Below are 27,992 nucleotides of genomic sequence, written 5' to 3' on the forward strand. Positions count from 1 at the left end.
TCACCATCAGTGTTACAATCCTAGCACCACTCATCAGGCAATGTCCAGGACTTCCTCTGTGGTCTGGTGTTGAGTTGATGCTAATGAGATCAAGGTAATGGGTCTAGTCCATTTAGAAGTCACTTAGCTTTGTCCAGTTCCATTCCATCGGCTAAATATTATTGCTGGCCAAAAAGTCTGCTCCCAACTGTAGGCATAGGTTACTTCTTCACTGTGAATGGGTGCAGACTGACCAGCAGAACACTCCTAAACCGCAACCACAAGCCTGCTCCTGATCCCTCCTTTAGATTTGACCCCTACCTCAGCCACATCCTGCTCTTTAACCTTAACTGTGGTCTGATTCCTAAAGCAGTCTACAAAGTGCACCCAACTCTAACCATAGCTCATGGTCCTAGTCTAGTCCCAGGCTAGGGTCCTGGCACTCACACTGTGGGCTTCTGGGCACAAGAGGGAGCAGTTGAGGCTATGGAAGCATAAAGGAACTCTCAGCCCACCAATGGTGAAGCCTTTGAAAGGGCATGCCTTACAAGGGATGCATCAGTAATGACAACGCCCGGCATCATTCAGGCATGACTACTCTTAAATAAGTCTATAATGCTAACTTACGAATGCATAAAAAAACAATTTCTAATAAAGGAGTTTTCTTGCACCCAGAAGAGATTCACCATGGGGGTCTTACATAGTCAGCTTTCCTACTGTATATAACACAACTGAATTAGAATTTGACTTACACAGAGCATTTGCTGTGTAAAGCAGGGTCCACCTGGAAACAGATTCAGGAGATGCAGAGGACCAAGCAGAATCAGCACTTGAGAAACAATTTATTTGAGTGGCCGGAGTGCTTTCAAACAATCAATTAAAGCTATTCCCATCTCATGGGGTGCTAACCTCCATTTAAGGCTGAAAAAGAGGGCAACCTTTGTCAGCAATATTTAGCAGTTTTAGTTATATAGGCTGTGATGAAGCCAATTCCAACCTCTTAGGACCGGCTGGGTGATATTGAGGGAGGCTAGGATATTAGAAATCTGTATTTTCTTTACACTTAACTCAGTACTTATTAAATGGTTTTCCCCAGCAAGGGTAGAGCTATCTTTGAAAAAACCTGTGTCTCTGTAGTGTTTTCCAGCTCCTTGACATTGACTCTGAGTTAAATCTTGGCTAAAAGCAATTACTGTCATATGATGAATTGAGGCAATTTATTTATTACTTGAGAAACATCCTAGGTGATGTCACTTAGAAGAATGATGGAATAATCTTTCTCAAGCACTCTGTTATCAACCAGACCTAGTGAGGGAGGCACTATTCCCAGGTGTGGGGGAGGTAGTCAGAAATTTTAAAAAATTAGTCATCGTGGGACCAGAGAAAGAGTATTAGGTATGAAGTAGACAACAGTTACTTAAACTTGAGCAAGGCTTGTCTCCCTTTGTAATTATATGAGATGCTGTGGTGGCTAAATATCAAGAAAAGAATTATAGGGAAAGCCCAGGGATTAATAATAAAACTGAACTCAGTGTGTTAAGGGCTTAGAGATGGTGGTTGATATACAAGGAAACTAAAAAGGATGAGGGAGCTTAAGTTTAAAAGGTCAAGTTTAAATATCATTTGAGCAAAGTCTGTATAATTTGGCCCATATAACAAGGTTCACATGACATGTTCATCAATCCCTTCGATATTAGAATATGATATATTGGCAAGATGGCATGAGGGGAGATAATCTTCAAGAAAAGGGAGTATGGACTGGAGCTGCATGATACAGCAGGTGGCAAACTCAGCAGGAACCGGCATATATACAAAGATGGCTTAATCTGGCTCATCAAGACAAGATTCCAGATCAAAATACCAGTAAGCAGTACCTACTGAACAGCCCAGTCTAACACCTAGCTTTCCTGAAAGCCAGCCACAACGTCTCTAACTTGGCCTTGACTTTGGCTGAAATTAACACGTAGTCCTGGGCCTTCCTCCTGGTTGACAAGCCCACACACCCCTCAAAAGTGGCAACGGGTGAACATCATCACTTGTTCATAGGAAGCCCTTGCTGGCCCTTGGCCTGTTTGGCCTCACATCCCTCCTTTGCTCTTCCCTTCCTGGATGGGATGTGCAGGTTTCCTGGGCCCCATGTCAACTGGCATCTAGGTTTGGCCAATAGGAGACATTAATTATATAGTAAGAGGGAGGAGGAGCTTTCTCCCTCTTGACCTCAGGCACCTTCTTGGACAATGACTATGTGCCCTCCATGACTTCATTTCTCCCAGAGGCCTACCAGAGTTCCAGCTTCTTTTGGGTGACCCTGACCTCTGGGCTCTGATGACACCACCACCTCCTTTTGTCTCTCCAATCTACGCTGGGTTATGGCTCCTGGTGTCAGTACTGTCTGGGCTGCTTCACCCATCCTCTTCCGATGTCTGCATATCCATTCTCTAGCAAATTTGCTCCACTTTACATGTTTGGAGTAGTTTCCCTTTTCCTGGTTGGATGCTGATGGATGCAGAGCCTGTGCTGATTTCTAGTGATTATTCCTTCCTTTAGTTAAATGGTTAGGGAAAAATTCTGATTTAATCATCCAGTCTATATGTTTTTTTCCTGTATCAACATCACACTTACTCTTGCAAAATATCTGGAATCCACATTTTCCATTAAAAAAAAAAAGTCAACAACAGCATTTGTTTCTCCCCAGGCTTCTCGCACCCCTCCTGTTTGCTACAATTTCAATCCTCAAAGACTGCCAAAGTAGTTCATGATCACAATTACAAATGCTCTCAATGCCTTGGGATGCAATTTGTAAAGTCTGGAGGCTTGAATCTAATGAAGTATCCAGATGCTTTCCTACCAACTTTTTTTCCAATCTTGGACTTAAATTCCATCTTAAAAATAGCCTACCATTCTAAGAATTCGCTTCCAGCAAAATCAAGAAGGGATATGGTACATACCTGACTTTAGAAGAGCCAGAAAGTTGCCCAGCTTCCTTATCTTTTCCCTGTTGCCTCCTCTTGGCAACCCCCCTTCCAATAATCAGAGATGTCTGCGATCCTTAAAACCTTCACTGGCATAGAGGTAGCAGCTCCAAGCCTGAGTTTGAAAGGTTTTCTCCACTGGGTGCCAGATGCATGCAAAGCCAGAGTAAAGACAGAGAAACTCTTCAAGAAAAGAAGTCATTAAGGAGACGGGGGTGAACTGCCAGCATAGTAAGATTTGGGGATAATATGCCCTTGGATAGCTAAGAGGGGACTGTGTGTTTTGAAGACTGCCGCTTTTAGGAATTGTGTTCCCAAGAGCCAGCTTCCTTTCTTTACCATCAGCAATGATCACCAGCATGGGTTATGCATCCACTGGGATTTACTTGGTTTTATCAGTTGCAATTAGATGTTCTTTATCTGAGACTTCTATTTTTGCTCCAAATCTTCACGGGGAAATTCTCTGAAGTAAAGTTATAGACTTGGGCCTGTAGCCAGTGAGAGCACTTTGAGAATGAATGATTAATCCCTTGTTGCCAAATTTTGTTATTGCTGCCATTAAGTCATCTAGATGTAAGCCTGTTACAGGCCTCGCCTATAGGAGGAAAGTTAAGTGAATCACTCTGGGGGCTCCGCCTGCCTTCATCCTAAGGATTGGATGAATTCAGGCTGCAGGTTGCAAGGAAGCATGGCCCCAACACCCACAGCGCACCCACAGTTTATAGACACAGAAAACTCCTGCTACCACCCTGGAACCAGCTCCAAGGCCATGCCATCATTATGCCACATGTGTGAGCAGTTCCTCAGAGTTTATCAAACATTTTTACCTCTGTTACTACATTTGATCCTTAGAAAAATCCCTGTGAACTTGGCATTTACTTACTATTTTACAAATGAGGATATAAAATCACATGGTGATTAGTAGCTTTGATCAAGATGATACAGCCAGTTAGTGATGGAGTCTGGATGCAAACGCATGTATTTCAGGTCTGAAACCCATTGCTTTTGACTGATCTCATAAAACCATAGAATCTCGACTTCAAAAGGTGTATAAGAGGTCATGTAGTCCCTCTGCATGATGGGAGAACACAAAGTTTCCAGATAGTGTTTTTCACTGTTGGTGACACATTCTCCTGCCTTTGTTGGTAACTTGGGGACTTGGAGGTAGACCCCATGGGAGTCCCATATCTCTAAGGAGAATGTCTCTCACCCAGAGCATGGGTATCGCTGGAATCAAGGGATGCTGAGTTGAGGTGGGAAGCAGGGTCGATTAGCAAAGAAGAAAGGTCAGCATCCCATGACAGTGAGGTATTGAGGGTTTGGTTAAGCATCCAGGAAGCCCAGGAAGTAAAAACAGGTGGAGACAAAGTGGACAGGTGAAAGGGAGGGACAACTCTGGAACAGGACTTGGGAACCATGACTGCTTTCATGATCCTCTCTATATCATAATGCTGCCTACAGGGGCTGGGCTTGAGCCTCCACTGGATAGTGCTTCCACATAAAAACCTTTCCCTGTGTTGGTCCCTAATCTACCCGTGTCACTCTACCCATTGATATTAGCTCCAATCTTTAAGATTAAAGGGACCAATCTATTCCATCTTCCACAATGGTCTTTCAACATTTTGAAGGCAAAAACTAAGTCTCATCTGAATCTTCCATTCTCTAGGCTGAAAAGTCCGGATTTTGACCGCCATTCCTCCAAAGTCAACGAATCTCTGAATTCAATGTGTACCTGAATCACAAATAGACCTTGTTAAAATGCAGGTGCTGATTCATTAGATCTGGGATGGGGCCTGAGATTCTGCATTTGTAATAAGCTCCCAGGCGATGCTGATGCTTCTGGTCTTTCGACCACACTTTGAATGGCAAGGCTCTTGGCCTGTCTTTACCCTGGAAGTCCCTCTCAGATGGTACAGTCTACAATTAGATAAGCCTCACCAGAGTGGTCTGACTAGTGCAGTATTAAGCAAAGCTAATTGCCCTTGGTGGATATCAAGAGTCCTTGGGGAATATAAGCTGGGGTGGTTGTTTGGTGGCATGGGAGGAGGAGATAGGGAAGTAAAACATGGCAACTGGGCCCTATGTATAGAGCAGATATTGAGGGAGAGGAGAAGACTTCATGAGACCAAGAGCTCTCCTCCCTTGGGCACCAGGTTTCCATATGCAACAATGAGTAGGTAGTACACTGAAAGCCAGATGGGAACTCTGGAGCTGGAACTGGAAGGGATCTGGGTTCTAAGACATGCTAGATTTCATAGGCAGGGGATGGCAGCAACTGCTTTGAGAGGGCTGGCTCAGCTTTGGGCGTGCTCAGAGCTCAAAGGGTGCAGCTGGTTGGGGTATAAGGTTGGGCATGGAACCTCATGTCAGAGACAGTAGTCTCCTGTTAGTGCAGGCTGAGCTCACAAGATTGTTTTTGATGACTACATCACACAGGAGACTCAAGTAGAACCTTGAAGTTCCTCCAATTGGATAAATTTACACCTGGTGCCTAGCTGCCAGTTCTAATTTACTTGAACTATTCTCAGGCTGGCTCCCAATGGAGGGCAGAAATGAAGAGGATATATCCATGTCCCTCCCCCTTCTCTCGGCAGACTCCCATCCCAATCCCTGCTTAGTATATAGAAGTTGCCTAAGGCCAGAAACAAGACTTTTTAGGGACTGGGGACTGGTATGGTACTAAGTTTGACTGTCATGAAAAGGGTGGGCTTAGAGCAAAAGCAACACAGCTATCATGTTGCTGAAGGGCTACCAGTTCTACCCCTGAAAACTTCCCTTGGATTTCTGGATGGTGAGTTGCATGGCCAACATTCTTTGTGGACCCAGTTCTGGCATTTCCTTAACTACAACTCTATGAAGGACAGTTCATTATAGTGACAAGGGGGTGAGCCCTGTACAGAGTCCACCTCTGGAACTCACTAGTTATATGGCTTTGGACAAGTCATTTAACCCTTCTGTGAAGTTTTCTTATCTATATAAAAGGGAAAACAAAACTAGCATCTTCTGAGTTTTGTGAAGATTAAATGACCTCATATATGAAAAGTATTTGGCACATTACTTGGCACCCAGCAATGGATCAGTCCATTTAAGCTGAATTTTTTTAAAAGTTGTAGTAATTGAGCTTCTGTTTGATCAGTGCTTACCTGAGACAGCCCATCACATTGCTAGCAGGACCCATCATAAGGCAACCCTTATGTGCTTCCCTGTAAGTCCTATCACAGGGTCTCATCTGCTCTGTTGAGCACTTAGATCTAAGCCTCATGGACATACTTCTGACTCTGAATCAGGAGCAGGGCTAGCCCATGCTTGGTCTCTGTCCCTTTCTTCTTCCTCTCAGATGGAGGAGCCACACAGGAATGCTGTCTGGCTTCAGTCCCAGAGCCATTTCCTCTATATCTGTACCACCTTTCAACATTGTTGGCATACTTCCTTTTTGAACTGAGGCACAATTCCACAGTGGCCACAGCAAATGCCCTTGAAAGTGTGCCGCAGTGGATGTTGGGTTGGCAGTGTCCTGGGGCACATTCATGTCCCTGTACCTGGAGTCTGGCTGGGTCAGCCAAGCATGATTCCTTCTCATAACTTCCCTGTACAGAGTATGTGATTTCACCTCTGATGCCTGTTGGCTGAACTCATTGAATTTGTCTACACCACTGGGTTCTGGCCTTTCAGATAGCCTCCCTGGATCAAGTGTGTTCCATTGTTGGTTCATGGTCACCACTGAAGGCGCTTCAGTCTAGGGACATCTTGGGACTTATTTGGAGAAGGGTTTCTAACACTCATCCAAGACCTTCGCTTTCCCTTGAGTATGGAGCTTGGTTCTTTCCTAGGAGCAGTGTTTGACATGGTCCATTATTCCTTCCTTCTCGAAAACACTCTTCTCTTGGCTCTAGGGCACTTGATTCTCCTGGGTTGTTTTCTTACCAATTTGGCCACTCCTGCTCTGCCTCGTGTGCAGGCACATCTTCCTCTACCCACTCATTAAGTGCTGCAGACCCTCTACTCTGTCTCTAAGCTTGATTCTCCTTTCACTTTTTATTCTTTCCCTGAGTGACTCCATCAACTTCAGGCTTCAGATACAGTCTGTGTGCATAAATCACACAGTTTTACCTCCAGCTCAGACCTCTTTCCAGACCTGCATTTTTAACTGCCTCCTTTTCTAGAGTATATCTCTAGTTCAGATTGCCCCCCAAACACCCATTTTCTCTCTACAGCTATACTCATTCTATTGTTTCTTGAACCCATAAGCAGCACCATCATCCACCTTGTTATGAAAACCAAAGACTTGGGGTGCATGGGTGGCATAGTTGGTTAAGCATCCAACTCCTGGTTCCGTCTCAGGTTGTGATCTCAGGGTCATGAGATTGAGCTCCATGTTGGGCTCCATGACCAGCAGGGAGTCTGCTGAGGACTCTCCCTCCCTCCCGCTCTGCCTTTCCCCTACACATGCACTTGCAAGTGTGTGTGTGTGCATGCACACACACACACACACAGAGTCTCTCTCTCTTTCTCAAATCTTTAAAAAAAAAAAAAGGAAACCAAAGACTTGTGGACATCCTTGACATCTTTCTCCCTCACTCTCTGCATCCATCCCATCAACAGGTTTTATTTATATGCACTTCAAGTAATCATCTCTTTTTTTCTATCTCCACCGCCATCACCTAAGTCCACACAACTATCATCTCCCACCTGGACGCCTACCATGGTTTCCAAATTCGTCTCTCTAAGCCACTTTGGCTCTATGCTGAAGCTGGAATGATCTGTTAGAAAAGCAAATATGAGCATATTATTGCTCCATGAACAACACTTAAATGGCTGTCTGGGTTTCTCGGGGTAAAGAACAGAAGCTTTCATTGTGGCCTCTGATGCCCTGTGTGGACGGGCCCCAGCTGTGCTCTCCAGCTTCTCTCTTACCATGCTAGCTCTGCTTTCTCACCCTCGTTACACTATGTTTCTTTCATTTCTTGAATGCTCCAGGCTCCTTGCCCCATCACATAGTGCTGTTCCTTCTGCTGCTCCCACAGGCTCCTGTAGTGTTCTCTACCTGGTTATAGTCTGTCGTCCCTCGGAGCTCACCCCACTGGCCACATCTTCCCACTAGTGATTTCATTCCCCTCTTATGTGATTTCCAAGTGCCACATGCCTCTCTTGTCTCATCATTAACAGATTTGAAAGCTTACTGTTATCAATTCATGGTTCATTAATTCTATCTCCCAACCGCCCCCCCCCCCCCGCCCCACCACTCATGGTAGGTTCTTTGAGGGCAGGAACTGTGCCTGTTTTGCTCACCACTGTATCACTGAATGCCTGGCGTATAGTGAGTGATTGTGATTATTTACCAAAGGAATGATGTGTGAATCTCTTTAAGCCAAGCCAGCAACAGTGTTCCTAAGGTAATAGGATCCTCTCCAGGGCTCCTTTGCCCTTGTACCACTGGTCTCTAGAATAGGATCTCAGAGCAGGCACTAAATAAAGTTTAGCTATGCCAGTGAATGCTCCCGAGCCAATTTCCTTCCTCCAAATCCAAATAAAAAGATTCTGACACAATTGAGGAAATTGTTATCTGGGGTGTTCAGTTTCCCTGATGTTTGGTACGCAGTGGACTAGCCACCATCTCAGAAATCATGGCTCCAAACTGGGAAATGGAGGCTATGTGGGGGCTCCTTAGAACCTGCCCCCATTCTGGGATATGAGACCAGCCCTGCCAAAGAGGTGGTTGGCTAACTCCCCCTATGAACTCTCTGGGCTGTAGATGAGTAGAGGTTGCTCAGGCAGCCCTGGGATTTGATGAGCTGGTCTTGCCTTTAGCTGGTGAAGGGAACTGAATAAAATCCCATATTCATGAGTCCATCCGGGAGAAGGATCTCTCATCCCATTCAATAGATAGCATTGTTTGACACATGGGTGCTCAGTAGTAAGTGAATGAATGAGTGAAGCAAACAATTGCAGTCCACTCATCTTTATATCATTCAGTAATCATCTGTTAAATCAACAGGAGGAGGAGAAGGACGGCCTGTGTGAGAGACACTGACATTAGAGAGATGAGGACACGCACTCCCTGTTCTTGGAGACTGGCCATTCCCATTGGGGAGACTAGACTAAGTAAACCCAGCTTGTCCCAGTTACAAGACAGTTTGGGGAATGTGCTGTGCTCCAGGAAAACACTTGACACAATAAGAAGAAGGGATGCATCCTTGTGCTGGAGGGCTGTTCTTAAAAATCAGTGAGTTTGGGGAATCAGAATCATAGCTTATGGGCATTAGCATCCCTTCAATTCAGCTGAGTCCTGTGAACACATGGCTGAAAATGGAGAAATTCAGTTTGGTTCCATGAGAACAAATGTGTGTGGGCATAGATGTCACCCCTTCAGCTAAACGTTGAACAATCACAAACATTAAGGGAATACCTATTACAAGCCAGGCTCAGTGCTACCATGAGGAAACGAAGATAAAGGAGATATAATCTCCCCCCACCCAAGGAGCTTGCAGACCACTGGAGGAGACAGATGGAGAAACAAATAACTAATAGTATCCGTATATTGAGGTGTGAGCCAAGTGTTACAGGGGGTTAGAATTTAGTGAAGAAGGAGGAACTGTCCCAGGGGTACAGGCCACCAGAGGAGATGCAGTCACTGATGAAAGACGAGCTGGTGTTGAGGCAGAAAAGTAGAGATGTGTCAGGGAGAGGATTCTGTGGATTTAGGCTGCCCCACACAAACATGGCACCATTGGGAATATGAACAGGAGCAGGAAGGAATTCACTCAGGGTGCTGGTAACCCCTGGGCCACTCTCCAGGAGTGTTCATATAGGTGTCTGGAATGAGAAGTGGCCTCTGACCCCTGGTCCATTGCCTGAAGAGGCCAGGCAGAGGCATTTTTTGGCTACCTGGAATTGAATCAACAAGTTAGTACCTGGCAGAGCACGTAGCATCAGCATTAAATCCAGAAATGGAGTTAGTCCCATGTGTTTTCCGAACCCCAGGCAGTTCCTTCAATGTACTACATTTCTGCCACACCATTTGTTTCATATAAGGCACAAAACAAAATCTTTATGTTTGTACCTTTAAAAATCCAGTGATTTTAATCGTGTTACCTTAACAACAAAGCTGTTGTTTTCACCACTTACCAAAAAGAATAAAGTAGGGCTTGGGATAATTCCATGAACTCAAAAATCGAACTACAGATCCATGGTTTGATCCTAGGGACAAATCAGTGTGGGAGATAAAACCTTCCACTTGATTTCACTGGAGGATAAGAATGCCCCAACCCAGCAGTTGTGCAACCTTGGACCACTCATTTCATTTCTCTGCACCTCAATTTCTTCATCTGAAAAAAAAAAAGGTATAATAATCCCAACCTCACAAGGGACTAACCCTCAAAAAGATTAGATGGGACACTGTGTGTAATGCTCTTAGCACAGTACCTGGCACATAGTCAGCACTCAATAAATGGAAGCTGTTGTCATTATAATTGTTTTCTAGTCATGTGTATGAGCCTTTTCAACATCTTTCTTCTTTCCCCTCGAAGGTGCCTCCACTCAGAATTCTAACACTGTGGAGCCAGAGAAGCAGGTGGACAATACCGTGAAGATGGCCGGTGTGATTGCTGGCCTCCTCATGTTCATCATCATTCTTCTGGGCGTCATGCTCACCATCAAAAGGAGGTGAGTGTCTGGTGCTGCCCTTCAGACTCTGCTGACCCCACCTGGCCCAATACTGCCGTGTGGCCAGGTCCTTGTTCTGCTGATCACTTCCGAGCAGGGACCTTCTTTTATGAGTGTTCAAGTCCTGAAATACTTGAGCCAGTTGTGGCTCATTGTGTTGGCGTCTGAAAGGTGTGTGCTGCCTGCTTGGCAAGTGGCCCAGAGAGCGGTGGTTTCCTACAGAGCCAGTGATCCCTCCTACAGTTGGGCCACCCTGATGTGCCATGGGATTCCAGGTCATGAGTCTTCTCAGAGTTAACTGCTCTGTTATAACTGATCAAGCCTCATCATGATTACTGGGGAGCCCCAGAAATACAGATGGAGGAAAATAATGCTTCACCCTTTTTGCCTTCACTCACCCTGATTTCTCCTTGGTCTACCAGCAGTATCCCAAGCTGACCCCCGCGTGGCAGAGATAAAGCCTCCTGTGGTGCTGTAGTCCCGAAGGAAGGTTCCTTCCTACTGTATGTCTGATAATATCATCCCAGCTGGATTGTTGCTACTTGTTATTTCTCAACAAGGTGTCTTCCTGGGTCCACTAACACAGTTACTGCCTGTTGAATTTCTCATGAAAACCAGGGTACAGACTCCTCCTTATCCCCACATCCCCAAGATTTGCTGCACTGACATCTTTTGTTTATCAGACATTCACAAGGGAATTGCGGAGAGGGAAAGGAACCATTCATCTAGGAAAGCTGATGCGTATCAGCTGTCACTGTCCCAGGATGCAAGGCTATTCCTCCAAAGAGGGAGTCCCAGGGCTCACCTCTCCTTGACCCCTGGGCTGGCACCATGTTTCCATACCTACCACCCACCTCCCTGTCTTCTCAATTTCAACATGGCAGTCCCAGTCTTGGTCTCCTCCTTCCCACTCCCCTAGTCAGCCAGAGCAAACAAAACATTCATCTACATTGTATATTATATGCTGCAGCATGCCTTGCCCCCAACTTGAAGATAATTTTACATCATTAAACAAACCACTTAACACCCTAGCCTGAAGCTCTGCTTGTTTGGTCATTCACAGAGTTCAGGGCAAGACCCATAACAAGGACCAGGGACTTGCTTCCCTCTGTGAAGCAAAAAGTGCTCATGAAATTTGTTTCCCACCATAGCAAAGAGACAGAATGTCCTAAAGACAAATTCCAGCTTCTACCTAAGGAGTCCCATGAGTATAAATGCAGAAAGTTTTTTTTTTTTTAAATCTCCCTTTCCAGTGTTCAATGAGTCAGAAATACTGGGGTTCCCACTATACATGCAGTCAGCCTTCTCTTAGCTATTTTGGCACCAGAATATCCCTGTGTCTTTCATGACTCTTCTGAATCAGCTAGTCCTCCCTCTGGCCAGGATATCTTATTGGTAGGATCTTGTCCTTTCTTGATATCCTTTGTCTAACAGGATCACTCCTTTCCTCAGGCTCTCAATAGAATGACGGGAGAGTTAAGGTTCTTACCCAGCTACTGATTTTCTGGTGGGAGAGGGGGAAGGGAAGGTATGACATTAATATTGGGGAACAAGAACCCCCGAAGCACTAAGGACAGCACCGTATTGTCATATCCTCATCATCCCTAAGACCATATTGTAGGTCTTAGTAATCAGTCAGCTGCTATTAGGTGAAGTCAAACATAAAGTCTGGTTTCTCTGGAGGCAGTAAGCACGTGTAAGATTGCTGACATGTTTCTTAGAGTCTCAGACGCATTAGAGGCAGAGGTGGGAGTTTGGGATTGTCTACCTGGAAAAAGTAACCAATTTAATAGAATCGCATTCCTCTCTGATAGACCTGAAATGTTCTCATTCTTTGCCACTGATTTGTAAGTCAGATAAGCTCTTCCAATTTTGCTCTTTCTAAAGCCTGGCTTAACCCACGTCACCATCATCTGTGAGCTTGTGAAGAAATTTCACTTCCTTCTCTACAGCTATTTCTGCAATGTGTGACTTTTCGGGAGGGAGGAAAGGGCTTTCTGTTTCCAGGGTGGGAACAAGTATAAAGTGAGTCCTTTGTGTGGTTTTAACCTCTCCTGTGTATCTTCATCATTGCTCACCTGTATCAAAACCGTCCATCAGACCCAACCAAGAGGAGTCGCATGATCACCATTTGTCCCCAAGAGGCAAATCTGAGATGTGGCATCAAAGGGGGTGGGCAGGGGCAGGGACTAATCACTGTTTGCATACACAGTATCTTTTGGAAAAAAGAGAGAGGGAAAAGTTGAGAGTAATAATTTACAGATGGGTGCAGGGCAAGGAAATAAGAGAAAAAGAGAACATAAATATAGGTCTGTGCTCTTTCCAGTAGCCTACAGTGTCTTCTGATGTTGAGAGATGCCCCCAAAGGACAGTGAAGCATTTGGTGAGCTCCCTTAGCTCTTCTGACTCCAGCCCCATATAGAAGTATGGGGAAAGCTTCACTGTTCAATTGAGTCTGTCACTAACTTACTGCTGGCCTGAATGTTGTCTGCAGCTACCTAAAAGGAAGAGGTATTAAAGGAAAAGAAACCCCTAAATAATAGGCAGATCATCACACTCAGGATCCTGGTGTCAGCATCTCTTCAGTATCCCAGTGTGACCTAGAGTTAATTCCTGGATGCAGGAACTCTCAGAAGTCACATGCCTGATGCACCTCCCTCCACTGACTTGAATCCTAAGGGATTCACCTGGCTCAAAAATTTCCCCAAAGCACAGCCAGATGTTTCAATACACATAAGATGTCCCTCGATTCTCCCTGCAGTGTTCATCATCATTGGCCTTGGGGCTTCCTTGTGACTCTCTGATGAGGGTCTTTCTCTTGCTGTTAGATGTTTCCTTTGGTGATACTGAACCAGAAAGCGACGGAGAATAGGCTAGAGATACAGAGGACCAAGGGAAAGACTTAATGAAAGAAGCTAAATCAATTGTGTTGTTGTTGTTGCTTGGTTGTTTTGTAATGGATGAAGGGGGTATTGAGAAATGTAAGGTTGCAGAAGGGGATGTGAAATGTCGGTGGGTGATTCAAGCAGGATTTGCCAAAGATACAAGTTGAAGGTTTTGCGTAGTACCTTTGGCTGTTTGGAGAGGGCTTCTTTGAATTCAGGCCAATGCAGAATCAGAACTACATGGAGATACAAAGGGTTACATGAGCATTTTAAGAAAGCAACCTGGGGGGTGCCTGGGTGGCTCAGTTGGTTAAGCAACTGCCTTCAGCTCAGGTCATGATCCTGGAGTCCCTGGATCGAGTCCCACATCAGGCTCCCTGCTCGGCGGGGAGTCTGCTTCTCCCTCTGATCCTCCCCCTCTCATGTGCACTCTCTCTCTCATTCTCTCTCTCTCAAATATATAAATAAAATCTTAAAAAAAAAAAAAAAAGAAAGCAACCTGGAGCTCCTCCCTGATACAGTTCTTAACCGGGATATTGAATATTGGCTGGATAATGGCTCCATCCTTTACTCCTGGTTCTCTTGATCACATCTGGACCTCAGAATGTTCTAGAATGGGTCTCTTTGTGCCATTATGTAATAGAACATACCTCCTTTTCACTCACCCTGTTGAGTTTTGAAATAGAGAGAGACTGTCATTACTACAATCCCGGTCATCTTCTTCCCTGGCCTCCTCCCTCTAGAATTGCTGGACATCCTCTCCCAAAGGAATATGTTGCTAGGTGTGGTCCCTTGGCTTACTAGTATAGGGCTGTGGGTGCCATCAATGAAAAGGAAGGTGGAAAGCTCAAGCCTCAGTGCCTTAACCTTGGTGTTTGAAGGTATTTATTAGCCACTCACATATGGGAAGTTCTACATTTTAATGTTTGTTTTGGCGATATGCACGTATGTGTGCATGCCCACAGGCTTCACATAGTCCCAGTTTAATCCTTGGGACACACTTGCTGAAGTCTGAGCATGGTCCTCCAAGGCTTAAGGCATAGCCATTTACTTTTGCACGGGGAAACACTGGAGCTAGGTAAAGCAGGATTCTTTGGTAGATTTGTACCCCAAGACTTGTCTGGATCCTACATTAACCTTTCCATTCCTTTTTACTTTTCAAATGGAAACTGAACAACTTTTAGGGAGACCTTTTTGAAGTCAGTCCCTACCCATGGTTCTAGCCACCTCTATCTCCCCTCTTCCTCCCCGTGCCCAGCTTTTCTTGGTCCAGCCTTGATCTTCTGCCAACCATGCTTTGTCCAAATAGTAACTTTTCTAAGAATGAATTTGGAGTGTCTTGACTTTAAGATATGATAGCCTACTTTGAGAAAAATGTGCATCTCTTGGTGTACTTTGATTCTCTGTGACTTGGGTCTGCCCTAGGAGCTCCCAGTCTAATAGGTATAGACATCTTTTTGCTGTGGAAAGGGAAGCAGAAAAACTGGGTCCACATCTCTACAGTCCCATTTATTTTCTGTTAGCCTTGCAGAAACAACAAAGCTCAGCTTCTTGCTTTTTCAACTGTGAGATGCAGCTAATCCCATGGGGTTGTTCTGAAGATCAAGTGAGCTAATGGTTGGGACAGGCTTTATTTCCTGTACCTGCCTAAGAGATCATAAAGCATAATGTCAACAGGGGCATTCATCTCTCACGTGACCATCAACTGACCAAGCCAGTTCCAAACCCATTGCTAATATGCTAAGGGCGGTGCTACAATCAGTACACACATTCTAACGTATTTGTACATTTTCCATTTAAATGGTCCCCATATTCTGATTTTAATACTACAGGTAATCGTAATAGGGTAGGACGTTGGTACTCCTGTGGGGGTTTTTTTGTGTGTTTGTTGTTGTTGTTGTTGTTTTGAGAAGAGGAAACTGAAGTTCAAAAAGGTTTACGATTTGCCCATGACCTTGGAGAATCAAAACACAAACCCAGGCTCTGTGATTCCAGAGAGTTAACTGAATGCTCGTAACTTCTATTCTGTCAGTCTATGGAGACTAGTAGAAAATAAGTGAATCCTGGAATAGGAAACAGGCAACCCAGGTTCAGGTATCCTTTGCTGCTCTTCTCTGCTGTTGTGCACACTAGTGCCCTGAAGCAACTGTTGGACATTTGTCTTCACCTACAAGCCTCCTGCCAATCGCTAACCCTCAGCCCAAGTTCCTCCATGTAGGACTCCCAACTGTTCCCTCTTCCTTGAGTCTTCCCACAACCCCCAGACCCCAGGAAGACTCAGTGACACTCCCTGCATGCAGCCACTGTGTCATATGCCCAGGTCTTCAGGTGTGGATGCATCCACACTGTGGGTGTAGTTTTGCTGGCCTTGAGATGGAAATGGCCCAGGAGGGCAGGATCTTCTGCTTTCGCCTTTTCTCAACAGAGCTTCACTGCCCTGTATCACCTGCCTCTGGATATCTGCCTTGAAAATCCCTCAAGGTTTTCATGGTCAAAGCCCCAATCATCACCTGCCTACCAACCTGCTCATGATCCTGTGTCCCCATCTTAGTGACAGGTACTACCTCTCATTCCATCAGTCAAATTGATGGGGTTGTATCACCCTGATACTTCTGAACCTGAGTCTTTACCTTCTCTTGGGTCACATCCTCCCCTCACTCCCTCCACTGCTCCTTCCCTAGTGCAGACCTCTATAGCTCTATTGCATGAGTCTCCTCCCCAGCCCCACCCCTCCTACCCACCCTCCACAGTGCAGCCAGAGTGATGGTTCAGGAATGAAACTTGTACTCCCAAACCTGCTGTCGAAAATCCCTTGATGGCTTCTCCTCCCTTATAACAATAGTTCATGGAGTAGAGATGAGAAAAGAAGCATATGTTTTAGGTCATCTGGAGAGTTGTGTCAAGCTACGCCATCCTCCTGCTCACAGTAATTCTGGCAGATTTCCTGATGGTCTTACTCCATTCCTATACCTTTGCTTGTGAAGTCTCCTCCTCATTCAATGCCTGTGTTCCTCCATTCCGTGGGACCAGATTCTACCCGTTTAAGGTCTAATTCAAAAGCCATCTTTCTCCAGTAAACCCTTCCTGACCTCCAATCTAGACACAATCCCTTCACCATCTGGATCCCCTCTATTAGGATCCATGGTATATCCCTGTTATATTTGTCATTTGTATTCATATCTTATCTTCTCCACTAGACCATCAGCTGCCTATTCTAATTCATCCTTATCACAAACGTGCCATGTGGATACTGGGGATTCCCTAAAAACATGTTGAATGGAGGAGCCCAGTGAAATTAGAACAGATGGGGCCCAGGATTAACTCTGTCTCTTGGGCATGAAAACTTCACTCAGAACACAGACCCAAATATCAACATGGAACATCAAGAGTACACCAGTCCTGTGGTGAGGATGTGAGGCTGAAAGGTCAACATGGGAAAGATACAGCATGGTCTGAGCCTTCAGGGAACATACTGTCTATTCAGGATTGGAAAAGTGAGGCAATAGGAAAAGGGGACTTCTGGGTCAGCCAAAAGAGACCGTACCGCTATGAGATTATAGTGTGCTACAGATCACAAAACCAAAATGTGGAATTTAAAGAAATTGCCCCAAGTCACATAGCTAATAAGTGGCAGAGCTGGGTCTCAAACTTGGCCAATCTGATAATGGATGCCACACTCTTAAACACCATCTAGCCTGAATGAAATATAAAACAGGACTTACTGAGATGAATTGTATGACATAATTTTCAGTGGTTTCTTGAGGTGGGAGAGCAGCCCAAATTAAGTGTGTCATGCTGGCTGTTTTGCCTACCCCATTCTAAATAGCTCCTTGCTCCACACACTGAAAAGTGAATCCTTCTGTTTGCACTCATTCAGGTAGTCACTCAAACTAGAACCTTGGAGGTCCTCCTCAGCATGCTCCCATTTAATCGCCTACTGACTCACCTTTCACATTCACTTTTCCTTCCCCATGGCCATTATGAGATAGGCCCTCAACATCTCTTGCTTGGACTCCTGCAGTAGCATTCATGACCCCAATCCCTCTTCCCTCCAACTTTCTTCTCACACTCCTGCCAGAATAATTCATCTAGAAAAATATTTGGCCACTGGCTCTTTGGGGTCTCCCTATGAGCTGTGGTATTGAGACTAAGGTCCTTCAGCTCCTTGGGAACTAGGCCCTGCCAATATTTTGACATTCTCACCTTGCTAACTGACCCACCCATTTTATAGATAGTTCCATCTGCCTGGAAGTACCCTTCCTCCTCCATCCATCTAGATGCTCCTTGACTTTACAACTCAAGCATCACAGACTCTATGCCACCTTATCTGTACCCCCTCCCCACCCTTACCCCTGGATATGGTCCCACTGCTCCCTGTGTTGCCGCTTCATGCCACTTATCACTCCAGAAGACAGTATAGCATAGTGATTATTAATGCAGGCTTCTAGAGTCAGACTGCTTGGATTCTCATTCATGCCAGCCACTTACCAACTATATAAATTTGAGTAAGTTGTTTAACCTCTCTGAGCTTCACTTTCCTCATCCATAAAACAAGGATAATAATGCTACAGAGTGAGGACTAAATAAAGTAGTCTACATGTTGTATTAGCACAGTACCTGACACGTAAGTGACGTCCTGCTGTTTAAGTGGTAACTCTTATTACTCTTTGTTTTACAAGTTTCTTATCTGCCTCTCTCATCAAGACATTTGGGCTGGATCAAGATCTCATTTGTCTTTCTATCTCTGGAACTTGGCAGGGACAGGCATATAGTAGGCTCTTAAGAAATGTTTGCTGAATTGATGATGGAAAGATGGATGAGTGAATGATGGATGGATTGTTGGATGAAAGGGTAGATGAGCGTGTGGGTTTATAGGCTAGATGAATAAGTGGGTGGATAAATTGCTAAGTGGGTAGGTGGATGGATGGTTAGATGGATGGAGGGATGGATGGTTGGATGCATGCATAGATGAATGCATGGATGGATAGAAGAGTGGACGGGTGGGTTTATGAACTAGATGGATGGGTAGGTGGTCAAACAGATAGTTAAATAGATAACTTAGTCCTGTTTAAGTAGTATGGAACAAAGGAAAGCTGTACCTCGAGTCAGCCTTGTTAGCCAGCTGAAAAGAAGATTCTGCAGTATGTGATTTATTAAGTTTGGAGTTTTTTTGTTTTTTTCTAAGCACAGCTGTCTTCCTGCTCAAGATTTTTGGTCTCAGGCAATCTGTTACTTGCAATATCACTGTATCCTTGTAAATTTAAACATTCAGTAAATCTTCTTCAAGCCTGAGAGAAAACACACATGTATACTGTGTTGTGGCCACACAGTAAAGAACTGTAATCCTTGCCCTGGAACACTTTGCAATATAATTGGGAAAAGCTACTCAGTTAATAGAAGCTTGCCAGTTGCTGTTCTTCTGGAGTTGACTTGAAGCTGGGTCAGGATAGCACCTGGCTTTTGGTGACAACCAGGATAACTCAGAAAAGCTACTTGGAAGAGGTGATTTGAAAGTAAGGAAGTATGTTGTCATGAGGAGGTGGCCTGGCAGAGGTGAATCCTGAAGGTTAAAAGCAGAAAAGCCAGAAAGTACAGAATATTGAGTGCAGCCTGGGGCTGTTGATGGCGAGGACATCTGGCTCAGGATGGAGGCCTTGCAGTTGGTGGTTCAAAACTACACAAGGCAATAGACCTAGTGACTTCTTAGAGCCTCAGATTCCTCAACCAAAAATGAGAACAATAATGCTTGCTCCATGGGGTGGTAGGGAGGATTAAAAGATTTAAAGCATGTGTCATCTCAATGCCAGACCCACTGTGTTGCTCAACATACATCTGCTTTCTTACCTCTTCATGGACAGCACCAGCTAGTGGTCCAGAACACAAACTTTAGAGCCATGTTGCTATCAAATCTGGTTACTAGCTGCTTGATCTTAGGCAAATTACATAAAGCTTCTTTGCCTCAATTTCTTCCTCTGTGAAGTGGGGATGATAATAATACCCATCTGTCAGGGTGGTTGTGAGGAATACATGAGTTAACGTATGAGAGCCTAGGACAATGTCTGATACATAGTAAGTGCTCCATAAGTATCTTTTCTTATTACGATTTTTAACATTCCTGTAGAGGTGAACACTTTGTTCCTGGTCACCAGAGTGAGAAGCAGTAAACCTTATATCTGTAGGTGAGGCAGGGACATGAACTCCCCTTTGTTGAGGACTACGAATGTCAGGTGTTTAGATTAATATGATTTACTTAATATATTTTATTATATATCACATACAATTTGAATACAACTTAGATTAATGTTAATGCCCACAATGACTCTTGGGAATAGATAATTATTGCCCCCAACCTTGATGTGGAGAGCCTGAGACTCAGAGATACTCAGTGACTTATTCAAAGCCATGCAGTTAGCAAGTGGTGGTGCTGGGACACAAAGACATATTTCTACTCCTCAAAGCTGTTTAGGCTGGCAGTCATCCATTCACCTTGGTACATGGATCAGGAAACAGCAGTCTGGAGGGAGGAACTGACTTGCCCAGGATGTAACAGTGAGCAAGTGAAAGAGCTGAGATCAGAACCCTGCCCTCTCATATCTCAGCCACTTTTCTTGACAATATGGAGAACATAGGTAGCTGTAAGTCTTCATAAAATGGAACCCTAGCTTTCTTCCCCAAGGAATCACATTTCTAGGCACAGGACTACAGAGCCAGCCATGAAGGAGAGGAATGGTTTCCTTACAGTGTGAACCTGTATGGTTGGCAAGGGGGATATGGTGACTTGCGTGGGCTCTTCCATCTCCCACCCATTAGAGCAGGGTATTCCTCACCCCTTTCATCACCTAGGGCTGCTGTTCCTTTGACCCAACATGTTGAACGGTTTTATGAGTGACCAGATCTTTCTGCACTGTGGCTCATTTTCCCCAGCTCAGCTTCCTAAGTATACATGGGGCTTCCTTTCTGCCATAGCTTCTTAGCTCTCAGAATCACTTTCCTTCTGGAGCTAGAGGTTGGGCTCTCCTGATGAATAAGAGAAATCCTAGAGGTGGCCCTGCCTAGGGGACTTTGGCTACTTTCCTACTCAAGAGGGAGAAATTTGAGGCTCTGAGGACATGTTCCCACGCTACAGATATAAAGACTGCATATTCCTGAGCCAAGCAACTGGGATAACAGTTGCAATTAACCAAATAACTCTAGAGGGAAGGGAACTATTCTTGCCTATTCAGATGGATATTTGGGGACCTTAATTATCAGCAATTTTTCTCAATCCACAAATGTATCAGTTATTGTCAGTGTGGCTAAGTCTGTAAGATAAAAGCATTCCTATTTATTTTCCTACAAAATACAAAAAGTTATAACAAAAGGAATATCGTGGACTTATTTGAGTTTTTTATTGTTCAGAAGCCAAGAGCTAGAAGGGACGTCTTGGAAAGAGATTTCAGGTAGTGATTTTTCATTTTGGAGAGCGGAATTCTTAGTCATGTGAAATTTTAAATGCAATTTCAGTTTATAAAATAGAAAAAAATAGAGAAGTGCTGACTTTTGTGGATGGTGGGGGACCAGCAGTCCTACCTGCTCAGTTTCCCTCTCTCCCATTTCAGCGAGGCTACTGTACACAACCCCCAGGATCCTACAAACACAATTTGAAAACTAATGACCTAGTTCAACTCCTATGAGGTTCAGATAAGGAAATAAAGGCACAGAGAATTTATTCAAGTTGTAGTTTGTTCAGACTGAAGGTTGGAATTCTTTTCTCTTAGTGCAGTGTTCTTAATGATAAAGTTTGAATTTTGTTCTGATGATTGATATGTAACAAACCTGAAATTTAGTGACTTATTTTTCTTATATATCTGTGCTTCGGTCAGGGATTGAAGGGAATGACTTGTTTTGTTCCATGACACCAATGGTCTCTGTTGACATAATCCAACTGGCAGGAGCTGGCTGGATGTCTCTCTTCATGCAGTTTTAGCATCTCTCCACTTGGTCTTTTCAGGACGGCAACCTCAGGATACTTGGACTTATTACATGGAGAGTCAGGGTTCCAGCTGAGAGTTCTGAAGACCCAGACAGAGCTCCAAGTCTTCTTTCTGACCTATCCTAGAAAGTCTCAGAGTGTAATTCCTACCACATCCTGTTGGTCACATAGGGCCAGTCCTGGTTCAGTGTGGGAAGGGAGTACACATGAGCATGCATATGGAAAGTGTAGATTGTTGGGGAGCCATCTTGAATGCTAGCTACCTGATTACCTTGCTTTTGGCATGACCTTACTAAATAGGTTCTGATGACCTTACTAAATAGGTTCTGATGTGGTTTGACCTGAAACAGAGAACATAGAAGTCATTATGGTTTTCCTTAGGTCATAAGAGCACTATCATGTGGAAGAGTGGTAGAATAGTTATAGAAGGCCAGAAAAGTCTGACCCAGGACCAAAAAAGTCATAATTACAAGGAAGCTAGTTTTAGTTGACCATAAGAAAAGAACTTTCAAACAACTAAAACAGCCAACATTAGACATGGCTTTTTCTGCATGAGTAGTGAATTTCTCCACCATTAAGAATTTCTCTCTCTCCTTCTACCACCGAAAGTATCTGATTCTCAGCGAAGATGATTAGAGAAACTTGCATCTCCTTGAGCTTTGGGATGCTGAAATACTATGTGCATTTCTAAGAATCAAGATTTCATATAAATCTAATTCTTGTTTGTCTTTTCTTTTTCCCCCTTTTTGGACATTTCCTTCATCTGACTGCCCATCAATATATAGAAGAAATGCTTATTCCTACTCCTATTACTTGTAAGTATCGACCCGGGGAAACTTTGCTTCGTGCCCTGTAAGGGAACCTGTAGCATGCATTTCCTGCACCAACCAAGTGTCTGTTGGTTTTCTCATACTCACTTCTGTCTAAGTTATCTGTAGCCCCAAAGTTTTTATTTCACATAGATGTTTTCCATTTGAAAATGCACTGTCATTGTTTATGTCTGTTATGTTTCTGCCATCTTGGATTTTCCCCCCGATTTTTGGAGATGTAAAGGTAGTATAATTTTCTAGTTAGAAATCCCTGAATTTCAGCAAGAGGTCAACCTAATACCCCTGCAGGACTTGCAGAGATAAAACAGAATCACCAATCTCAGCAACTTCAGAGCCCATTGGCATCTACTTGGGGAATATGTAGCCTCGAGGGGCTCAAAGGTTAGAAAGAAATTCATAGTGGCTGTTTCCACTATTTCAGTAAGTCTACAGGGAACCATGGCTTTACCTAGAACCAGCTTCACAGGTGACAGAAACATCCAAGGTCTTTGCTTTGGGCTGGAATGATCGCAGTCTGGGGTTTGGCATTAGTTATCTCATGTTACCAATGTATTTTGTTGGTAGTCATAGCTGGTTGTTGCCTTTCAATTTTTTTGCACTTTCTAAATAAAGGTGATGATTCTTCTCATTATTAAACCAGAAAGTTTGAAAACACAAAGGTAAAGGGGAAAAAACTCCATAAACAGAGCCTTGGTAATGAAAAGTTAAGAAAACCACTGAAGGAGTCCCATATCCCTAATACGCATTTCCAGTGTTTGAAAATTGAGGTCCAGAGAAGTGTGTGAAATCACACATCCAGTGGGATTAAAACTCAGGATGCCTGGCTTTTGGTAAAGTGTATTGTCCATCATTCCATGTCTTGTTCCACTCTTGGCACACCCAGCCTTATGAGGGAGGCCATGTCTGCTAGTGATCATCTGCTGAAGACTTTACTCATGAGAATTGACCAACAAAAAGCTCTCCCATCCCCTCTGCTCAGTGTTTGGGTCCCAGGTCAATAGGCCAGGAAATGAGCAGATAAGATTCTGGTACTGCTGCCATCATGTTATATAGGAACCAATGGACTCCTACCATCAACACTAAAAGTATCAGAGAATTGCTTTATTTTTTCATTCATTCATTCATTTGACAAACATGCATTGAACATGCTCATTATGTTCCAGACACTGTGGATGGAAAGATGTCCAGGACTTTGAGCCCCACCCTCCTAGTGTTCAAGCCTCTCTGGGGTCTAGGATAAAACCAAATACTTGAAATGTCAGCTGAGAGGTGCCTATATGTACTCTGGTATAGGAGCACTTACTTGGATGACTAATTTTTTAATGGGGCAGGGATAGTTATCAGTGTTTATAGAGATGGATTTACTACTGAAGAAATAAGAATTCTAAGCAGAGGGAACAGCATCTGCAAAGGCATAGAGGTTAAAACAATGTGGGGTGTTGTTGCTGTGGTAGAAAGAGAATGAGCTTTAGGAGTCATGAAGCTCTGGGTTCAAGTCACATCTTTGTCACTCACATTATGAAACCTCGAGAAAATCTTCTGAACTCCTTGAGCCTTATTTCTCCTAACTCCTAAATAGGGGTCATAGTGCCTAACTCAGGGAATGAGGGATCTTGTAACATGCCTGGCACACAGTTGGCACTCGTGAAATGTTAGTTTTCTTTCTTTCCCCCTTCAGAAAGCATAAGGGGTCAGGACAGTAGTGGTGGCCCCTAGGAGCTCCTCTGATCTTCCAGAGGTTCTTCTGGCATCAGTGTTCCACAGTAGGTATGGGCCTGCAATGACCCATCACAGCCTCTGGGCACCTCACCTCCTCCGTCGGTTAGCCATGGTACTTAGACCTGTCTTTGGATGCCCACTTCATACCAGGCACTGTGCTGGGCACTGTGATAGAATCAAATCACAGTGTGAGAGTATAGGGGACAGACACTCAAGTACTTGTAGTTCAAGGTGCAGTGATACACAGGGATCTTTAAGTTGTGCAAATTTAGGAGTTCTAAGTCAGAGATCTTAGAGCGTGGAACTCATGCCAGCTCAGGAACTGACCATGGTTAACAATTCAGAGGAGAAGAACTGGCAAAGTAGACAGAGAGGTATGAGGAGAACCTTCAGAACCAAGAGGAGAAGTCCTTTGCAGAAGGAAGAGCCTGAAGATGCTGGCAGCTATGGAAGAGAAGGTCTGGGGGCAGACTATTTGGGGACAGGAAGCAGCCCCACTGGGGAGGCACGACAGGTTCTGTGAGACCATAGGATTAAGAGGTGCATGGAGATGGAATAAAGGAAACACAAGGGAAATGCTGACCTTCATGATTTCCAGATTCAGAACTCCACTCCCCCAAGTCTTAGGTATGGACCCTGAGCGGGTACCTTCAACCCTCTCTACTCCAGGTGTGGTCCGTAGACCAGCAGCATCACCCAGAGTGTGTTAGAACTGCAGCACGAGGGTCCCAGCTCACACCTCCTGAATCAGAACCTGCATTGTAACAAGAGCCCTAGGTGACTCGCATTGCACATGAAAGTTTGAGAAGCACTGACTTAGCCAGAGTCTCAGTTGCCTCATCTATAAAATAGGAAAAGTAATACCCTTCCCCCAGGTTTGGAGAGCCACTGGATCCCTCTAAAAGCCCCAGAATCTTTTTCCCCAAAACAAAGAGGTCCCCAAGGGCTCTCCTTGCACTGAAAGATCCTGTGCACAAGCTCAGGGGTCCACAGACTTTTTCCATAAGGAGCTAGAAGTAAATATTTTTGGCTCTGTGGACATATGGTCTCTGTTGCATCTACTCTGCTGTTGTAACAGGAAATCAGCCATAGATGATGTGCAAGTGAAGGAGCATGGATGTATTTCAATAAAAAAATTTATTTAAAAAAAATCAAATAGCAGGCTAGATTTGTCCTGGGGACCATAGTTGGCCAATCCCTGCCCTAGACTTTTGAGGTAGAAGGAGGATGGAGTTGAAGATTCATCCTGTTTTATGAGCTCCCTACTGTGTGCTGCACCATGTGTCTGCTGTTGCAGACACAAAGGTGAATGAGGCACGCCTGATCCAGTTAAGAAGCAGGCAGAAGTTGAAAAGAACTACCAGTTGGTCACTAGTACGGGTCAGGCTCTTCTTTTTTTTTTTTTTTTTTTTTAAAGATTTTTTTTTTTTTTTTAATTTATTTATTTGAGAGAGAATGAGAGACAGAGAGCACAAGAGGGAAGAGGGTCAGAGGGAGAAGCAGACCCCCTGCTGAGCAGGGAGCCCGATGTGGGACTCGATCCCGGGACTCCAGGATCACGACCTGAGCTGAAGGCAGTCGCTTAACCAACTGAGCCACCCAGGCGCCCCGGGTCAGGCTCTTCTAATGCTTGCAGCAAGCCCTGCAAGATACATGTGACTGTGTTGAGCCTACATAGACATTGAGACTGAGGTTTGAGGACTTGTGTAGATCCCACAGGCAGGATATGGCAGGGCGAGGGGTTGAATCCAGGACCATATGCCCCCAAGCCCTGCCCATCCTTTTCACTAAGCCCTGTTCTTCAGGGGATGGAGGAGCTCCTGCCTAGACCATGGGCTTGGACAGCCCTTGGCCAGACTGCAGGAGAGCCAGGATCCACGGGCAAGTCTGCCTGCCTGCAGAAACTCAGTTCCATGCATGGACCTCAGTGCCTTGCTAGGGACAAGAAGTGGTAGCAATCTCTGACTGGCAAGGAGGCCCTTGAGGATTTGCTGTCCTAGGGATTTGCCGCCTGGTCAGAGCTGAGAGCACCAGGCTGCCAGATCAGATGCAGCCAAGGGGTTAGAGTGAAGAGTGCTCCACAGAGTGCTAATGACCAAGATAAACAGAGCTATAGATCAAAGGAACTGAGACCTCGGGACAGAGGAGAGTCTAGAATGGAGCCCTTCATTGTCCAGCACACAAGAAAAAATAGCAGAATAATGTGGGCTCTGGTGTCAGACCTAGATCACAATTCTATGTCTACCTCTTCTGCCAGATAGTTCAGACGTTGAACAATCATGTAACCACTCTGAGCCTGTTTCCGCATCTGCAGAGTGGCGATGGCAATGGTGACTCCCCAGCGTTTTTGCAAGGGCTGGTGAGAGAGGGTATATGCAGAGTTGCTGACACAAGGAGGTATTTTATAAATAGCAGCTATGATTCCTTGCATTCTGGGCTGACAGAAATGCTTCTCTAGAATGCCTTTTTGCCTTTCTATAGTAAAGAAGCACCCAACAACTTCAGTGCCTGCTTTTTAAAAGGATATTAGGAGCTGGCATGTGTTCATGGGTTAATTTATCTCAAGGTGTGTGATGGGCACAGTAATTGTTTCAAACAGAGACATTTTAGTGTAGTAGTTCTTGAAAAAGCACTACGATGTTTACCAACTGTTCCAACAGAGAGAGAGAGAGAGAGCACTTAACGGTTTCACTTAGCCTCTGATAAATGCCATGCAAGTATCGAGGAGGTGAAAAACGGTGACCTGGGCTGGGCCCTGTCTGCAGACAGTCTGGGACTCTTGGTTTTTTCCCAGATCCTTCCTGTCTCTCCCGTGGCAGCATATTTGAATCCTACGTCCACCCTTCAAGGTCCAGATCTAACAGTGCCTCCTACAGGAAGTTTTCCCTGATTCTCTCCACCTGTGGGATGGGCCTTTTCTCAGAACTCTCACTGCAGTTGCTTGTTACCACGGGCAGGAGCAAATGTTTCTTTTTCATTGAGGTTTTCCCCCATGGTACCCCTCACAGGTACAGTGAACCCCAGTAAGTGTGTGTGGAATGAATGAGAAGAACAAGATGATATTAAAAGACATAATAGCTAAAGTCAACAGAGAGATGATCTGTTCTTAAAAAGAAAAAAAATGGCAACAAATTTTAGATACCTCCAGACCCTGTACCTTCCTTGCTGCTGTGTCTTTAAGGCAACCTTTGGTCCTGTTCAGCATCTGAATCCCAGTTTCCTAATATGCAGAATGGAGCCTAAAAATGCATACCTCACAGAGATCTTGCAAGGACTCAAGGAGATAATGCTTGGAAAATCCTTAGCACGTGGTAGATCTTCAACCAAAGTTAAGAAACCACCTCCTTTTGTCAGTGCGTACACCTTTCCACACCATAGGCTTTTGCAAATCAAGTATCATCGCCTCAATACACGTAAAGAGGAATTTAAAATGATTATATCAAGAGATACTCAAAAATCATTTTATGTAATTCATCAGTCACTTCAAATAAAAATGAAGAAAAAATAGGAATCGAAGGAAACCATTTACAGATGATAAGTATCAATTACCAAAAGCTGACAGCAAACATGTTGACAAGCAGAAATGGAAGGCATTGCCATGAGGGCAAGGCAGAAAGGACTGCCATGCTGCCGTTCCTCGCTGCTCCTCCCCGGGGAGGACCGTGGCGAGAATTCTGATTCCTGGGCCCCACCCCAGAGCAGCTCAGTCCCTCTGAAGGTGTGGCCCGGGAATCTGCATGTGAGCACACACCTCAGATTATTACTCTGCATGTCAACTTTGAGAACAACTTCTCTCCTGACATCCTCACATCACCCCGATACCACTATCCCTTTCTCAGTATCAGACCTTTGCACTTAGCCCTCTTCCTAGGATGCCTAGCCACCTTCTGTGCCTGCAAAATTCCAGTGTCTTTAAAGGGGACATAGTATCCGTAGTACTGAGCCCTCATCTTTGTAGTTGCATTCAGCTTTC

General features: G+C 44.6%; 1 protein-coding gene across 1 annotated transcript in view; it reads left to right on the plus strand.

Annotated features, from left to right (window-relative positions):
- PTPRT (protein tyrosine phosphatase receptor type T) overlaps positions 1-27,992 on the plus strand; it is a 1,068,951-nt gene that overhangs the window by 879,065 nt on the left and 161,894 nt on the right. Inside the window, exons 15-16 of the mRNA XM_032419927.1 lie at positions 10,478-10,613; positions 22,256-22,285. Coding sequence (XP_032275818.1) covers positions 10,478-10,613; positions 22,256-22,285 — 166 coding nt within the window. The remainder of the gene's footprint in view (positions 1-10,477; positions 10,614-22,255; positions 22,286-27,992) is intronic.

The sequence above is a fragment of the Phoca vitulina genome, unplaced genomic scaffold (genome assembly GCF_004348235.1).
Source record: "Phoca vitulina isolate PV1807 unplaced genomic scaffold, GSC_HSeal_1.0 scaffold22, whole genome shotgun sequence".
In the NCBI taxonomy this organism is placed as follows: domain Eukaryota; kingdom Metazoa; phylum Chordata; class Mammalia; order Carnivora; family Phocidae; genus Phoca; species Phoca vitulina.